The 19633-nt window shown below is 41.0% G+C and overlaps 1 protein-coding gene across 2 annotated transcripts in view; it reads right to left on the bottom strand.

The window, feature by feature from the left end:
• Positions 1-19633, bottom strand: part of LOC126248931 (E3 ubiquitin-protein ligase RNF103-like) — a 139119-nt gene that overhangs the window by 97757 nt on the left and 21729 nt on the right. For both annotated transcript variants that reach the window (XM_049950438.1, XM_049950448.1), the window contains one exon: positions 7577-7832. In XM_049950438.1, the coding sequence (XP_049806395.1) occupies positions 7577-7832 (256 nt within the window). The remainder of the gene's footprint in view (positions 1-7576; positions 7833-19633) is intronic.

Genomic DNA, 19633 nt, shown 5'->3' with positions numbered 1-19633 from the left:
CCAATAATGCAAGAGTAATCTCATTAATGCCACAATATTATAAGCCTGCGTATAGAACTAAGTGAAGTGGTACACTGCTTAGGACACTGGATTAGTGTTCAGGAGAGCTGTGGTTCAAATCTTTTTTTAAGCATCCAGATTTAGGTTTTTTATGGTTTCCTTATTTTGCCTACAGCAAATGCCAGAAAGCTTCCTTTGAACGGACAGGGCTGATCTTCCTCGATGCCCTTCCTCCAATATTAACTTCTGCTCTGTCTCTAATGACCTCATAATTAATGGGACAATAAACCCTAATCTTTATTTTTCCTTTCCAAGTAGATATTTGTGTCCTCACAAAAAGGCTTTGGCTAAGTCACAGAATATACTAACAGGATAATTTTTCTTGTTTAGCTCTGCCTGGTCTTCATTTGTGAGTTCTCTGTGGAGAATCTTTTACAAAATTCAAACTATGAGGCAGTATGCAAGTTCTCCTCAGAAGAATAAACTAATATTTTATGACAAGCTGCTTTCTCAAACACTTTTGAAAAGACTGGAAGGAGAGAAATATGTCTGTAATTAGAGGTGGTTAGTTTATCTCCTTTTTTATAGAAAGAAGGGAGATTTAGTGTTTAATATCCTATCAACAAGGTCATTTCATGAGACGGAGCACAAGCTCGAGGTATGGAAGGAAATTAGCCATGCGCTTTACACAGGAACAATCCCAACATATGCCTTCAGTAATTTAGGGGTATCATGGAAAATATAATCTGAAAGGCTGGATGGGAATTCAAACCATCATTCTCCTCAATGCGAGACTAGTGTGCTAACTACCGTGTTACCTTGGTTGGTTCCATTTTTATACTTGGGTGTTGCAACACCACGTTTAAATCTGTCAGGAAACATGTCTGAAGTCAATGATGATTACAAAGATAGCTCAAGGGTCATCTATCAAGTCACCACAATATTTTAATATTCTGATAAAAATACCATCATAAACAGCAGAACTACTGCTTTTTAGTGCTCTTATAAATTTTCTAATCTCCTTGTTATCTGTGTTTTTTAAAACTTATTTCTGTTGGTGGTACATGGAGTGTCCACACTAATAAAAACAATGCATCTGTATCTTATTGTTTCTATGTGGATGCAATGTTGTTTGGTGGCATCATAAGGCCAATAATTTGAAAGTGACCATTTATGCCTGAGTTTTTTTCTAGGGACTCAGTTTAATTTGGTCACTATACTTGTTTGTTTATCGTGTGATAACACTCCAAATAATTAACAGTACTGCTTATTCATTTAGAAGTTAATTACAGGATTTACCAGGAATTCTGTTCACTTTATTGTCATCTAATTGTGTTTCGGGGATGCAACTCCTTTTGATACATTTATAATTAAGTGAAACTAACTGGCAGATGTATTTCAGTTTTCACTGTAGATTATTTGAATACAAAGGCGCATATTTGAGCTTCTTGTCATCATTACTAATTCTGACAACTGGAGAACTCTCAAGAATCCAGTATCAGCATTTATGTAACTAACGATTCCCTTTTTTGGAAGTTAGGTTCTTGAACTACAGTACACCTGCAGTAATGACCAGTTGCCTAACTATCCTTCCTAGCATGACTAAATACATTACACTTCACTGTTCCACAACCATTAATATGTGTTATATTGCCAACCTTTAAATTACTGAAAGTTCTGTACTAATTTGGTATTCACAAGTTGCTTCTGTTTAACAGGATTGCAAAGAGAGGTACACCCTATGCCCCCACCAAACACCAAGCTCCGATTGTTAGCTAAAAAGTATGAACAAGTGTGTACATTCTTGGAAGTAATCCACTGTAAATCTGGAGACACAGCACAGCCAGTAAAAATTATTTATTTTGTGGAGTCTGGAGATATCAGAGGCAGAAAGAATCCATTTGGAGTCCTCTTCAGGTTGAAACACTCCTCACACACCGTTCCTCAAGACTTTGGTTTTGTTCAGGTCTGTGATGGTGCTGTCTTGCCTTCATAGTAACTTAGTAATTTGCCTGTTGAATCAAAGCTGGTGTTACATATCCCTCATAATCTTGAAGAGAAGATGACTTACATGTAAACATTCTTGAATTTTTGTTGTTGATTCTAAAATTTTCGTCCCCTTATACTAAAGTCTGATGTTGGCTGTTCATGTGATCAGCAAGCTGTTTCTTGTCCTATTTTCTAACCAGGAATATTTTCCTACCTTTCTTAACATACAACCAAAGCCTATAGTCAATGATACTGTAAACACTATAAGGCACTTACTCCTTACTCTGTAATAACTAAGTTTTAAATCTGGGGTCTGTTTTTCTCCACAAGACATGTAACATAATCCTTATGAGTTAACTCGCTAGCTAACCACTCAATGTAACTTTCATATGAAACATTTATTACAATATCACATGAAACCCTGGCCCTGCTGCAGCTGGTAAAGTCAACTATTTTCTCTATTATCTTAATGTTATTGGTAAATTTATGCGCTACATTTTTTGAGGCTTCCTCAATGTATCCTATTATCACAGTATATGAGGTAAGTTTCTAGACTTCTTTGATCCACATTTGATTTTTACCTTAACTCAGTTATTTAAGATTTGGAACTGTAAATAGCTTCACTACAAATACTCTAGTTCTTTATCCCACTGAAAACACTGCCAGCAATGGAATATATACATATATTCCATATAGAATTTAAGTATTTTGGTACTATTCACTTCTTGTTTCAGCTAAGTGTTTTAACTTGGACACACAACACAACCAAGAAAGTTGGTAGTTTAGATTGTGGCATGTACGCCACCGCCATAGCATACATTGATCACAGTAAGATGACAAAGCAACAGTACACCATGCCTCCGCCATAGCATACATTGATCACAGTAAGATGACAAAGCAACAGTACACAAGTAGTAATAACATGATAACTGAACACAAGCGTAGTGCAACAAGGTTTAAATAGGCACTTGCCCGTGGCGGGCTCTATCGGTAGTTCACAGTATTGCTCTTTCATGGTGTACTCTTGCGGATGACAACACACTGCTAATACATGCAGCTTTCAAATGTCTGCACTTTACTTCATTCGGCTTCCCTTGGGGAACACGTCGGACTCTTGAGATGTTTTTGCAGTCTTCCTCAGTGAGGCTCTGACAAGTGATGTACTGATACTGGGGCGTATGGTTGGAAGTACTTGGGGCACAGGCAGCATTGCAGTCCGCCTTGCGCCAACCCACAAAGTAGGACGGGTGACAATAGCATGAGCTCCACGTCCACATCAGGTCCAGGGCCTGGTGGTGGTGGTTCCCCCACAGTCGGTGGCTGAGGGAGATGGAGGAGGTAGCTCTGGTGTGGACAGCGGTTGCATTGGTACTGGTTGTGGTACTGAAGAAGCTGCATCAGGTTCATCCACCAGTGATGGGGGACCCCTTGTATGTCTTGGCAGTGACCTAGCCACATCAGACTGGAATGACGACGTCAGAGTGCCAGCTGGGGCTGTCCAGTTGTCCAGCACAGGAGCATATGGTCTTAATGACATGCATAGTGGCGCTCCTCCATACAGAAGTCGCAGAGATGGCGGCCATGGCATCAAGAGATGATGGCGGGAATCCATTTTGGGCAATGACCAAGCCCGCACGCCCAGACTGCCACCAGGGCCAGAAACGGGACAATGGCTGCAAGGGTTGGCATCCCTGCCAGGACCACAGCAGATGCAGAAGCAGCCAGGGTTGACACTTGTGGGGCTGTTGTTGCCGAACAGCGTGAACTACTAGGAAGACAGAAATTGGTCCAAGGCAATGTCGGATGGGGACTAAGTCTACATCTACATTTATACTCCGCAAGCCACCCAATGGTGTGTGTCATTAGTTTTCCATTTTTGTTAGGTTCTAACTAACCTTTCAGTCTCATTGTTGGACTGTGGGTGGAAGGGTGGGGCGAAAATGTGGTGAATCCCACAGGCTTTGCAGAAGAAGACAAATACTGGTGCCACAAACTGAGGGCCATTATCAGAAACCAATAGTGCTGGAAGTCATTCAATGGAAAAAATTTCTGACATGGCTCCCAGTAGCTGAGGGGTTAAACAGCAAAACTGACAGCTTGTGACCCATGATAAGGAATTTTGCATCATACTGGAAAACATGAAAATTCTTTAAGGCATTAACAATGGGGCGAGAACTTATTTGTCTATTTGTGAATATCTAGTCTGAGCCAAATTAAGTGTCTTCGACATGTATGCAGTAGGCTGCTCAGAACCATCACAATATTTATGAGCTAACACTGCCCCAAGACTATGCTTGAATGCATCTGTTGCTAACACTAAATGCTGGCCTGGTTGGTAAGTTACGAGGCAAGGTGGAGACTGTAACACAGCCTTCAGTTGGTAAAAGCCGTTTCACATGCTGGTGACCAGTGAAAAAGACATCCCCTTATGCAACAAGGCTTGTAATGGTTGTGCAACAGATGCCATCCTCTGCAAAAACAGACTATAATAAGCAATCTTATCTAAAAAAAGAACCCTGGAGATCCTTAACCGACTTAGGATGCAGAAGAGCCACAATGGCAGAGAGATTCTGATGAAGGGGTTTGACACCAGCACTAGATACCTCAGACCCATGATAAACAAAAGAAGGCTGAAAGAAGTGGCATTCTTCCAAATTGCATTTTAAGCTGTTGGCCTGTAACACTGAAAAGGGTGTACATAAGTTGTTGAGATGTTCAGCAGTGGAGCACCCAGAGACCATAATATCAAGATAATTGGCACAGCCATGCACAGACCTCATGAGTTGTTTGAGAAACTGTTGAAAAATCACCAAGACACTGCCCGCACCAAACAGTAACCACAAGTATTGATACAATCCAAAAAGTGTGTTAAAGACAAGCCGCTGACAGTCAGCATCAATGTGAAACTGCAATTACGCATTGGAGAGGTCAATTTTTGAAAAATACTGAACACCCGTGAGCTTAGCAAAAAGTTCATCAGGGCGCAGCAAGGGATATGTGACCATGATACACTGAACATTGACAGAAACTCTGAAATCACTGCAAAGGCGTAACCATCCCGACAGCTTCTTGACAATGACTAAGGGGGTAAGCCATTCACTGGATACAATCAGTTGGATGACCCTGAAGGCCATGAGGTGGTCAAGCTCTGCCTTGATTTGGTCACAGAGCACCATTGGCACCGGGTGATCCCAAAATAAACTGGGTCTGGCCGAATGTTTCATGGTGATGAGGGCTTTGAAATTATTAGCACAACCCAAGGCCACAGAAAACAGGGCGGAAAATTCAGAGGATAAAGAGTCAAGCTGTGTATAACACACTTGATCAGAGACAAGACTGACTTCATCGGAAATAGTAAATCCAAAAAGGTTAAAGATGTCCAAACCAGACAAATTTTCAGTGTGTGCATTGTTTACCACCAGAAAAGTCGGTGGATGAACCACCGATTTATATACGACTGCAATATGCTGTGAAATTTTGTGTTACAAATAGTAGCAATGTGGCCTGTTTTGTCGCACTGCACTGGCAGCAAACTGCCCACTGCTTAGGACAATCTGGGCTGTCATGAGTGACAAAACACAATGGACAAGAGGGAAGCGTGGAGTGCTCACGTTGTTGTTCATTACTGGGGCTTGCTGCTGGAGCAAGTTGGAATGGCTGCCGTGATGTTTTGCTCACATGCAGACCGCTGTGGACTTTCCAACAAATGGTGGTGGTGGTGGGGAGCTAATTTAACTTTTGTAACCTCACATCATGATTAATTTCAGAACCTGCAGCCATCAAAACTTAAAAAGACTGTGCAATGTTTTCACATTGAAGGGCCCACTCACGAACTCATGATCGGGGACCAACCGAATGATAGCAGCACGAACCATCTGGTCAGGATACGACTCCTTATGCACATCAGGGACAATGTGACAACGATGGTTTGAACCGTGAAGCTCAGCTGTCCGAGTCCCATAGGAATGTTCCAGTTTCTTGTGACACCAACAGAACTCGACTCGAGTGGCAATGATGTGCAACCATTTACAGTAGTATTTTGATAGCAGGTCACACATGCTATTAAAAGAGAGTGAAGACTGACCCTGCAGGGTGGCCAGTTGGCAAAGTAGTTGATAGATGCAAGATGATAACCAAGAAAAAAAGAAATCATGGCTTAAGCTAACATCAGTCAATCCAAATGCATGAAAATGCTACCACAACCGTTTTTGTAGGTTTCCCATTCTTCGTCAGATTCACCATAAGCCAGAAACAACAAGCGATAAATGACTTTGGTAGCAATGTGCAAAACAGGAGGTGCGACGGGCGATGTGGCAGGCGATGTAGATTGAGATGGACCCAAACTGGCCGAAAAAGAGGCAAGCATTTGCAATACCTGGGTTTGATTATGTTGCACAGTGGCTAACATCACCTGCTGTGACAGAGATGTTACAATGTCGCAGTTACCCCTTGCTGATCAACCAACCTGAATAAAAACTCGTCAGTAGCACCATCAGACATCGTAGATGCAACAGTGGACCAACCAGAGACTGAATGCATGCAGAACAATCCCACACTCTTCGTCACTTGTGTTGTAACTTTGACACACGACACAACCAAGAATGTTAATACAACTTTATTAGACTGTGGAATGTATACCAATCACCATAACATACACTGAACACAATAAGATAAGGCAAAAGTATGTAAGCAGTAATAACATGATAACTGAGTGCAAGCATAGCATCACAGGATTTACATAGGCAGTCACCCATGGTGGGCTCTATCAGAAGTTCACAGTATTGCTCTTCCGTGGCGCACTCTCGCGGATGACACACTGATAATTTGCGTCGATTTCAAGTGTGTGCACATTTTTTCTTTTCACAGTATTATGTGGGTATTAGTCATTCTGCCAAGATAGATTAACTTATCTGGGGTGTCCCTGGAATTAACTAATACCATATCACTGTTTCTCTTTCTGAGCTGCAAGAATGAATGTTACTTTCTGAAATTAATGAAGATGATTTTTCATCCTCTCTGAGAATGCCATGAATTGGTGATTGGACCAGCATTCAAATACTGATAAATGCATTTGGTCATCACTGAACTATCAATTAATTGTACTATCCACTCACACCAAATTTAACAATTTGAAGATTCAATCTGTCGCTTGGTTCCCTCCCATACCTTGACAGAAACTGTTGTTATGCTGGTGAACTATCATATCTAGAAAAAAAGGATGTAATGGATAGTGCAACTTAAACTCGGCATCAGAGATGTTAGCGACATGCCACTTACATTACACTGTAGCAGACTATGAACAACTGCGACATATTCATGATACGCCAGTCTCTTGGATATATAGGTACAAAGGATAAAAAAATTGGTTTCTCCATGTGTCTCCCAGAACCATTTACGTCCCCCCATAGTAACAGGGCTATTTTATTACTGAGATCTGTTAACAGCTATTCCCTTCCCCTCTTTGTTCGCACATATACTGTAACTGTATGTCAGGTGGAGGATTAGACACCGAGCTAGTTGGATCACTTTGATAGGTTATAGTCCATTTCTTCCGAGTATGGGTCCTCCTTAATTAAGTATTACTTACCTCCGGTCAAGGCGACAGTCAAAGACTCCAGTGCGAATAGCAAAGGGTGCCAGATGTGACCTGACAACATGCCAGCTGAGGTCATCTAGGAGAGGTTCACCATCAGCTGGCACAACTTGAACAAGCCACACACTATCCTTAGTATCTTCTACCTGCTCATAAAAATGTGCTCCACCAGAAAAGCGTGCAGGCTGTTCTAGCACAATTCGAGAATCTGGTCCACTCAAATGTTCCACCTCTCCATGTGTCACTTCCGCTACAAGAAAAAGTGAATATATAAAAATTTAATCAACTATTTTCATAAATGTGTGTGTGTGTGTGTGTGTGTGTGTGTGTGTGTGTGTGTGTGTGTCAAAACTTAAGATAGATTAATATTGATAATCACAAGCAGGAATGCACTATGATTACTATGTCTTTGTTCACAAATAAATTAATGGTTAGTTGCTCCTGTTAGAGAGTATTTTTTATTCCAACAGCAACTTTTCAGTGGGCAGCAGGCATGTAACAGCTGCGACTAATTTAACTGGAAAGGTAAGTTTCTAGCCTTATTTTATTTTAAATGGAACATAAAAGTGTTCCATTTCGAAATTGCATACAAATAGTTTTCACACAATCAACAGCAATGAGATGGATTGAAACAAATTTACCCTTCAACACAAAAAACAAGAGCATCTAAAATTCCCTGTGTTTAGACATAGCGTATTGCAACCATTTTGCCCCAAGTACTGCATGCTAACAATTACTTACAGCTGGATGAAACAAAAAGCAACTTCTAACCTGAAGACAGATGATAACTTAATTCTGACATAATGGCAACAAGAAAATGTATGACGACATTTTTTTCAAGCTTCGTTACCTGCAGATTACTATTCTTCACTTTCAGCCAGTCATTCCACTTACCTCCAAGGATGTTTATCTGGGACAATTGTGTATACTGGAATGACACAATGTACAACAACAGTGCATGAACTCTTATAATAAGATTTTGCTTCAGCACATGTCAGACTTTAAAATCCTCCAACATGTATATATGTCGTCGTCATTTCACAATGTACAGAGCTTTGCACTTGTCTGATGTTACTGTATTTCTATAGCACACAGGTCTATTTTTGATGATGATATGTATACATGTTGGAGGATTTTGAATTCTGACACATGCTGAAGTAAAATCTTTCGGAGTACTAGTACCACTTGAAAATGGCTCAAAGGGCAAAATCTTAATAGTGAAATAAATAATTTCCATGGTCAACAGCAAATATTATGCCCTTTAAAAAATAAAATTTCATTCAAGATCACATGCACAAAGTGTCAAATGCAATATGGTACCTTCAACATGAGAAACAAACTGCAGGGATTCAGAAGATAACACAATAGAATCCTCAAATATGCCTCTGCTTAGTCATGTCAGTACCAAAGATACAGTGCACTTTCGAAATAGAAAGCTCTAATGATTCAAAAATGAGCTATGGGGTACAATCTTTCTGGCACTCCAGTAAATCTAAAACTAACCTCTACATTGTAAGTGCCAAGAGTTGCAATCTATTCAAACTGTGGTCAACAGTTTCCATATATTCTACACTTAAATTCACACAGTCAGGCTCCACAAATTTCTTACGGATTTTAATGCTTACAGACAGCTAAGGAAAATACATTCAACAGACAGGTGTAATGCAGATAGTTGTGAATAGGCTGTGTTAAATGTCTCACTATAACAAACTTACAGGTTTTCACAAAGTGGCCATTAAATCGCCACATCCAGTCCAGAGTAATAAGCATACACTGTTATAAAATTGTGATGCTTGTCCACAACATTACACACAGTAAAGGAAAATTCAGTTAAGAAAACTAATAAATTATGAGACAAATGTATAGTACTGTTGATATTACAGTCTCTTACTTTTGTGTGTCTATTGGCGATATTGCACATTTTGCTTCCTGATGGTAGGCATAGGTCAGAAATTCTGTCACATAATTTATTAGAAATAGAGTTGAAACATACATTTGGATTGCACAAATTCTTTTTAAGTAATAAGGCTAAAATAATTCCCATTCTCTTAAAAAGCCTATGGAGGTTTTTATCGCAATCTTGGCATGAAACATAAGTACCTGTTACAACCATTTCTAAAAGTGCACTAATCACTATGTGGCTTCTTGTTCAGTGACTGCTTTAAAGTCCCCCAATCGCTAACACAATTTTTTAAATAGTGGGAAAGAGAAAGCAGTCAGAGATACGTCTAAAGGCAGAGAATTACTTTTGTTGGATGGAGGGGTGGGGGGTGGGGGGGGGGGGGGAGTAGCAGTACAGGTACAGGGACCTTTTTGTTTTATTCTTTTTCTTTCTGGAATAGTGGACACTCAGAACTATGATGTCTGAAATGTGTGTTAAAAGATGATGTTGCTCACTAGACATGTTAATTAATTGAAGGCAAATAAAAAAGTAAAGTAATTAGTGACAGCAGCACTTGAATCTATTCAGTGATTTAATCTACATGTACATCGACACCTATACTCTGCGAACCACCATGAAGTGCTTGGCAGAAGGTATGCCGCATTGTACCAGTTACTAGGGTTTCTTCCCATTCTATTCACGTATGGAGCATAGAAAGAATGACTGACTGAATGCCTCAGTGCATGCCGTAATTATTCTAATCTTATTGTCATGATCACTATGTGAGTGACATGTAGAGCATTGTAGTATATTCCTAGAATAATCATTTAAAGCTGGTTCTCGAAACTTTGTGAATAGACTTTCTCAGGATAGGTTAAGTCTGTTTAAAGGGTCTGCCATTCAGTTCCTCAGTATCTCTGTGACACTCTCCCATGGATCAAACAAACCTGTGACCATTCGTTTTGTGCTCTGTATAAGTTTCATATCCCCAGTTAGTCCTATTTGGTACGAGTCCCACACACTTGAGCAATATTCTACAACCAGTCGCAGAAGTGATTTGCAAGCACTCTCCTTTGTAGACTGATTGCATTTCTACAGCATACTACCAATAAACCCAAGTCTACCACCTCCTTTACTCATGTGAACATTCCATTTCACACACCTACAGTTTGTTACACCCAGGTATTTGTACATGTTGGCTAATTCCAACAGTGACTCATTGATATCATGGTTAGGATTCCATTTTTTTTTTTTTTTTTTTTTTTTTTTTTTTTTTTTTTTTTCCGCTTTGCGAAGTGCACAACTTTACATTTCTGAACATTTAAAGCAAGTTGCCAATCTTTGCTGCATCAACAGCAAGAAATCTGAGGTTGTTACTACTACTACTACTACTACTACTACTGTTTACAAGGTCATGAACAGCAAGGGTCCCTACACACTTCAAAATGCTGTATCCTCCCTACCAAAATTCCTCAATCCAGTCACAAATTTCACTTGATACACAATATGATTGTACTTTTGACAATAAGTGTAGGTGTGGTACTGAGTCAAATGCTTTTTGGAAACCAAGAAATACTGCATCTCCCTTTCTTAAAAGTCTCACACCCAGTTTAGAAATTTACTCAACACATACAAGGAAGATAGAATGTATCACCCCATAGTGCATGTAAGGACAAACACCACAGACATTTGCTGATAAGTATCCATTCTTCACCAAAATATGCAGTCTATTATATATAAAGTACATCAGCTTAAACTGAATAACAGTCACTGAGCAGCCCAGTGGTATTCATTACACAGCACTGGTGCAGAAACACTGAAATTCAGCACATAGTGCTATTGTCACATGAAAAAGCAAGTTGCTGGTGTAGAACTATTTTAAAGGGTGGGACAATATTTATATAAGAAGTGGCACACATTTTAAAACTGGAGATGATCACAATGACTGAAGGTAAAAACTTAATTTATGAACCTCGACATTCATAAAAAGTTAATCTTTCTGTGCATATATTGCTCACCCAGTAGTAAAGTGGATACTTTTCTCAACAAATTACTGAAGTCCTAGGAAGAGTCTCAGCCCCCAAAACTACAATAATAATGTGTGGGGATGCAAACATAAATGCAGCTGTTCAGGGTGATATTAATAGTTACTACAGAAACATTTTGAACACTTTTGGCATGGCACAAATGGTAAACACTCCCATCAGAGTGTCGAAAAGCTCAGTATCACTCTTAAGCCATGTACTCACAAATCTTGACAGGGAAAATTCTATATATAAAAGATATTGGCCTCTTCAATCATTACTATCATACAAGAAAACACAAACACACACACACATTTGCACAAGGAAACAAACCTGCTGCTCCAGAATTCTGGCCGAAGATAGCTGTTGTACGCATGAGGTGTGTGGGAATGCATGGTTTTTTTCAAGGAAGGCTTTAAGCGAAAGCTCAGTGTGAAACAATACAAACCTGGACTTTCTATTATTTGAAAGCTAAAAACAAGATTGATAAGACCCACAAACTGAATTACAAATGGATCTTCTTTGAACATAAAATACATACATTTTCTAGAGCACTGGTAAATCAAACCTGGGCTGAAGAGTATATGGAAAACAATGTAAGTGCTAAGTTTTATAAATATATTAAGAGGAGACATTTCCAAAAGCAGCCACATCAACAGCAGCAACTAAGGAAAATGGATGAATGACTGGGGACATTAGAAGGTCCTGCCAGACACTTCAATATCTCAGTTCTTTACAAAACCACTGCACTAATTCACAGTTCCTAATTGCTACCATAGTACAACAGGACATACAGGAAGATACATATATTATTCAACAACAAAATTATATATAGGGCCAATGAAATTTCCTGGCACATTAAAACAGTGTGCCGCACCAGAACTCAGAAACGGGATCTTTGCCTTTTGCAGACAACTGCTCTACCAACTGAGCTAGCTGAGCACAACTCACAATCTACCTCCACTGCTCTACTTCCGCCAGGACCTCATCTCCTATAGAGAGATAATGCAGGAACTAAAAACAGAGTCTTAGGGGATGATACAAAACATGACAATGGGAAAGGCAGACACAAGTAATATAACATACAAATCAAAGATGAAAGTAGAGTAATAGAAAATCCACCATAATTAGCAAATCTTGTATTCGACTATATTTCTGGTTTTGTACAGAAGTTGCAACCAAATCTTCCTACGGTACATGTAGCTGCCACAGTGAATTACACAGCAAGCACAATCATCGTGTTTCCCACAACAGAGCTTGAAGTAATGAAGACAATACAGAAATTAAAAAATAAGAATTCAACAGGATAGATGAGAATCCACTTTCTCACTAATTAAAACTTCTGGGCTAAGAGGCTGTGGTTGAACAGCAGAAATTCATTCCCCTGATGTTTCATTGCCAACCGCAGGCAACATCTTCCAAGGTGAGACAACGACTGGCTGCTAGACTGTGGAGGTCCCATTTATATAGGTTGCATACAGGGCACCACCACTCACCATGTGCTGTCGACAGTGAAACTACCTCTGACTAAAGTCATTACGGAGAGTAATAGAAAGCTTAATTGTTTGGATGTTTCAGTAATTAAACAGGCAGATGGGACTTTAGGTCATACAGTAATAGGAAAGATACATATACTGATCATTACCTCCATAAGGATTCTATCATCACAGGCAAAAAGCGAGGTATCATTAAAACACTAATGGACAGGGCTCACAAAACTGTGAGCCAGTTTATTTGAAAGAGGAACTAAATCATTTGTGAACAGCTTTTAAGAAAAATGGATATGCTGATAATGAGATAGATTGAGCACTCTGTCCCAGAAGAAAGTGTCTGAAAACATACAACAACAACGACAGTCAGCTGGGAATGGTTCAAATTGCTCCGAGCACTATGGGACTTAACATCTGAGGTCATCAGTTCCCTAGAACTCAGAACCATTTAAACCTAACTAACCTAAGGACACCACACACATCCTGGCCCGAGGCAGGATTCGAACCTGTGATCGTAGCAGTCCCACTGTTCCAGACTGAAGCGCCTATAACCGCTCAGCCACACCGGCCGGCTAGCTGGGAATGTTCTTTCCATTTATTCAAAATGTTATGGACCATATTGGGAAAATTCTGGCCAAGTATTGAGTCGAAAATCTTTAGACTCACCGAAAAGATCAGTGAATGTTTAACATTGGCCAAAGAAGCACAACACCCTTTTGCAACCCCTGAGATGTACAAAATTCCATGCAGTTGTGGGAAGATTTATATTGCAACAACAAAAAGAAGTGTTAATACCCGCTAACCGAACACAAAAGGAACTGTCATCTGGGACACACAGACAAATTGGCAGTAGTGGAACATCTTTTTGAAGACGGTGATCATGAAATAAAATTCAGTAAGACAAGCGGGCTAACTAAGACATCGCATTATTATGCATGTATGTAGAGAGAAGCCATAGAGATTTATAAACACCACAATAATTTTATTAACAGAAAAGAAGATGGCTTAAAGTTAGATACGATGATCGCCTTTGTACCAACGATTTGACAAATGATTATCTTTGATCAATAGGAAAGACATTAGTCATCGATGGTTTCACTGTCGATACCATGTGACTAATGGTGGTGCTCTATATAATTGGGACCTACATGGCCTAGGAGCCAGTCATTGGCTCCCCTCGGAAGATGTTGCCGACAGTTGGCAACACAACATCAGGAGGAAGAATTACTACTGTTCGACCACGGCCTCTTAACCCTAGGACACCCAAGCCTTTGTTTCTAACTTGGATGCCTAAGGAGGAGAGGAGGGGAGGGGGGGAGGGGGGCGGGCGGTTCGGCGAACCAACAGGTATTAAATAAGTTTACTGACGAAAAATTACAGCTTTCAAAATGGTTTATGTATTTTAACTAAGGCATCGATTTATAAATGTTGTTAATTGTTATAAATATTGGATTGAGTGAATAAAAAATTGACATATTACAATACAAAATACAGATGTGTTCATATACAATAGACTACTCTGAATCCTCAACTGCAAGGCAAGAGACACACTTCACAATTTTTTTCTGAATGTGTGTTACACACATGTTTATGACACTGTCCACAATATTGTTTTGGTTTACTTAGATTGTTGTACTTCTGCTTCTTTGTTTTAGCTTCTCTTACACAAATATGGCACCGACCTTTCCCTAGAGGAGGCTGCCGTGCTTCTGTTGCCACTTCTTTGATTTTCTTTTGTAGAATAGTCTCCATTGATTGAACAATTTGGTTAGATAACCCTCTTGCATTGGCACTTCTTTCTTCTACCTGCAATTTCACTAGTTCCAGCGCCCTCTAAACAAGCTGAGCATCTCATCAACGGTGAGATGGACCCCTGGTTTATACAGTAGTGGAAAACTATCATTCACTTTGTTGAAAACATCAAGGATTGCTGTGAACTTGACTGCTTCCCTTCTGAGCTGGCAGGTACTTTTGTCATCAAACCTTATGATTGCAATAAGTTCCTTGAAACATTCTCTTGCCATAATACCCTTGTAAACTGGCCAACCCATTAGGTCTGACAAAAGATCGTGTACACTGACATAATTGTCCTTATTTGCCCCCATAAGTATCAGGAATCCTATAAAGGCATACAATTCTTTCTCATTAGTCAAAGTAACATTTCGACTAACTGTCTCTTCATTTGAATGTTTTACTATAACATCCATAACGTCAGGCGTAAGAAGTAACTTCAAGGCTTCTCCAGGTGAATGGCAAACAGCAGCTGGAGTTACTCCTGCCTGCTCTCTTACTATATCAGCAACAGACCTCCGAGGAATTCTAGGCTTTGTGGTTACGTACCTTCTTCCAGACTTGGCCACAATAACATCCTGATGGTCACTGCCTGAAGGTGCACTATCTTCATCTTCTCTAACATCCACATCACTTTCCCGATATGAATCTTACTCCATAACACCATCCCCATATTCACTCTCACTCCCCGAGTCAGAATCTTCATCTAAAATTTCATTAAGAACACTTTCTAAAGATGAGTCACGTATTCTTTCAGTCATTTCTAAGTCTGGGTGTGAATAGTAGGGAACTGCACTAACTCGCTGCAAGTTTAGAAGATAAATAACAGCTGACTGACATCAACAATCACTTCCTCTCAAAGTAACAGGGAGGGTGATTGCTGTGTTTGGATGAGGGCTGAGTTGGCATCCCTTTGCTCACAGCTGCAAGCGGCGCTGACTTCGGTCGCGCAGCTTGAGGCTGTTGCCAATGGACACCACTGTGGGGAGCCGGAATTGGGTATAACAGGGATGTCAACCTCGTCCCGTCTGTCCCCAGATCGGTCTGCCGCTGTGGTTGCCCCGGTTGCTGCCCGCAGTGGGGCCGAGCTCTCGCCTGTGGTTGATTGGTAGGTCATTCCAAGGCGTGGCAGGCAGCGAAAGCCGTCCCCGGAGGCTGATCAGAAAGCCTCCCCGGTGCGTCTGACAAACAGGTTTCAGGCACTGTCTCTGGCTGAGCCAGATGCAGCTGCCTGCCCTGTTTCAGAGGATCATTCTCAGCCTTCAAGGTCCGGGCAATCGCAGAGGGTGGGCTTATTGGTAGTTGGGAGCTCCAATGTTAGGCGCGTAATGGGGTCCCTTAGGGATATGGCGGCTAAGGAGGGGAAGAAATCCAGTGTGCACTCCGTGTGCATTCCAGGTGGAGTCATTCCTGATGTGGAAAGGGTCCTTCCGGATGCCATAAAGAGCACAGGGTGCAGCCAGCTGCAGGTGGTGGCACATGTCGGCACTAATGACGTGTGTCACTTTGGATCTGAGGAAATTCTCTCTGGATTCCAGCGGCTATCTGATTTGGTGAAGGCTGCCGGTCTTGCTTACGAGATGAAGGCAGAGCTCACCATCTGCAGCATCGTTGACAGAACCGACTGCGGACCTTTGTTGCAAAGCCGGGTGGAGGGTCTGAATCAGAGGCTCAGACGGTTTTGCGATCGTGTTGGCTGCAGATTCCTTGACTTGCGCCATAGGGTGGTGGGGTTTCGGGTTCCGCTGAATAGGTCAGGAGTTCACTACACTCAGCTGACGGCTACACGGGTAGCAGAGGCTGTGTGGCGTGGACTGGGCGGTTTTTTAGGTTATAAGGCCTCGGGAAAGTACGGGGTGGGCTGCAATCTCAAAGGCATGGCAAATACAGGACATGCTTGGATCCAGTAACAGTTGGAATTGTAGTTGTAAATTGTTGTAGTTGTGCTGGGAAAGTCCCTGAGCTACAAGCGCTAATAGAAAGCACAGAAGCTGAAATCTGTTATAGGTACAGACAGCTGGCTAAAGCCTGAAATAAGTTCTGCAGAAATTTTTACAAAGTCTCAGACGGTGTTCAGGAAAGATAGATTAGGCAGAATTGGTGGTGGAGTGTTTGTGTCTGTCAGTAGTGGTTTATCTTGTAGTGAAGTCGAAGTAGATACTCAGTGCGAATTGGTATGGGTGGAGGTTATACTTAACAGCCGAACTAAGTTAATAATTGGCTCCTTCTACCGACCCCCAGACTCCGATGATATAGTTGCTGAGCAGTTCAGAGAAAATTTGAGTCTCGTAACAAATAAATACCCCACTCATATGGTTATAGTTGGTGGGGACTTCAACCTTCCCTCAATATGTTGGCAAAAATACTTGTTCAAAACTGGTGGTAGGCAGAAAACATCTTCCGAGATTGTCCTAAATGCTTTCTCCGAAAATTATTTCGAGCAGTTAGTCCACGAACCCACGCGAATTGTAAATGGTTGCGAAAACACACTTGACCTCTTAGCCACAAACAATCCAGAGCTAATAGAGAGCATCATGACTTATACAGGGATTAGTGATCACATGGTCGTTGTAGCTAGGCTCAATACCGTTTCTTCCAAATCCACCAGAAACAAACGCAAAATAATTTTATTTAAAAAAGCAGATAAAGTGTCACTAGAAGCCTTCCTAAGAGACAATATCCATTCCTTCCGAACTAACTATGCAAATGTAGACGAGATGTGGCTCAAATTCAAAGATATAGTAGCAACAGCAATTGAGAGATTCATACCTCATAAATTGGTAAGAGATGGAACTGATCCCCCATGATACACAAAACAGGTCCGAACGCTGTTGCAGATGCAACGGAAAAAGCATGCGAAGTTCAGAAGAACGCGAAATCCCGAAGATTGGCTAAAATTTACAGACGCGCGAAATTTGGCACAGACTTCAATGCGAGATGCCTTTAATAGGTTCCACAACGAAACATTGTGTCGAAATTTGATAGAAAATCCGAAGAAATTCTGGTCGTATGTAAAGTACACAAGCGGCAAGACGCAGTCAATACCTTCGCTGCGCAGTGCCAATGGTACTGTTACCGACAACTGTGCCGCTAAAGCTGAGTTATTGAACGCAGTTTTCCGAAATTCCTTCACCAGGGAAGACGAACGGAATATTTCAGAATTTGAAACATGAACAGCTGCTAGCATGAGTTTCTTAGAAGTAGATACCTTAGGGGTTGTGAAGCAACTCAAATCGCTTGATACAGGCAAGTCTTCAGGTCCACATTGTATACCGATTAGGTTCCTTTCAGATTACGCTGATACAATAGCTCCCTACTTAGCAATCATATACAACCGCTCGCTCACCGATAGATCTCTACCTACAGATTGGAAAATTGCGCAGGTCGCACCAGTGTTTAAGAAGGGTAGTAGGAGTAATCCATCAAACTACAGACCTATATCATTGGTGTCGGTTTGCAGTAGAGTTTTGGAGCATATACTGTATTCAAACATTATAAATCACCTCGACGGGAATGATCTATTGATACGTAATCAGCACGGTTTCAGAAAACATCGTTCTTGTGCAACGCAGCTAGCTCTTTATTCGCACAAAATAATGGCAGCTATCGACAGGGGATCTCAGGTTGATTCCGTATTTCTGGATTTCTGGAAATCTTTTGACACCGTTCCTCACAAGCAACTTCTAATCAAGCTGCGGGCCTATGGGGTATCGTCTCAGTTGTGCGACTGGATTCGTGATTTCCTGTCAGGAAGGTCGCAGTTCGTAGTAATAGACGGCAAATCATCGAGTAAAACTGAACTGATATCAGGTGTTCCCCAGGGAAGCGTCCTGGGACCTCTGCTGTTCCTGATCTATATAAATGACCTGGGTGACAATCTGAGCAGTTCTCTTAGGTTGTTCGCAGATGATGCTGTAATTTACCATCTAGTAAGGTCATCCGAAGACCAGTATCAGTTGCAAAGTGATTTAGAAAAGATTGCTATATGGTGTGGCAGGTGGCAGTTGGCAGTTGACGCTAAATAATGAAAAGTGTGAGGTGATCCACATGGGTTCCAAAAGAAATCCGTTGGAATTCGATTACTCGATAAATAGTACAATTCTCAAGGCTGTCAATTCAACTTAATATCTGGGTGTTAAAATCACGAACAACTTCAGTTGGAAAGACCACATAGATAATATTGTGGGGAAGGCGAGCCAAAGGTTGCGTTTCATTGGCAGGACACCTAGAAGATACAGCAAGTCCACTAAAGAGACAGCTTACACTATACTCGTTCATCCTCTGTTAGAATATTGCTGCGCGGTGTGGGATCCTTACCCGGTGGGATTGACGGAGGACATCAAAAGGGTGCAAAAAAGGGCAGCTCGTTTTGTATTATCACGTAATAGGGGAGAGAGTGTGGCAGATATGATACGCGAGTTGGAATGGAAGTCATTAAAGCAAAGACGTTTTTCGTCGCGGCGAGATCTATTTACAAAATTTCAGTCACCAACCTTCTCTTCCGAATGCGAAAATATTTTGTTGAGCCCAACCTACATAGGTAGGAATGATGATCAAAATAAAATAAGAGAAATCAGAGCTCGAACAGAAAGGTTTAGATGTTTGTTTTTCCCGCACGCTGTTCGGGAGTGGAATGGTAGAGAGATAGTGTGATTGTGGTTTGATGAACCCTCTGCCAAGCACTTAAATGTGAATTGCAGAGTAGTCATGTAGATGTAGATGTAAACCGATTGTTGTGAATATCAAGAATACCAACCAAAAACAAACTAACTTGCATTGTTGTAGAGATGAGAAATATGAAATACTACTTAGGGAAATTTTCTATAGCATGGAAGCCTAAGGGGGTGTTTGTTGGACCCATAAT

This window comes from Schistocerca nitens, chromosome 1, assembly GCF_023898315.1.
Source record: "Schistocerca nitens isolate TAMUIC-IGC-003100 chromosome 1, iqSchNite1.1, whole genome shotgun sequence".
Taxonomy (NCBI): Eukaryota; Metazoa; Arthropoda; class Insecta; order Orthoptera; family Acrididae; genus Schistocerca; species Schistocerca nitens.
This window is presented reverse-complemented; position numbering and strand designations above follow the sequence as displayed.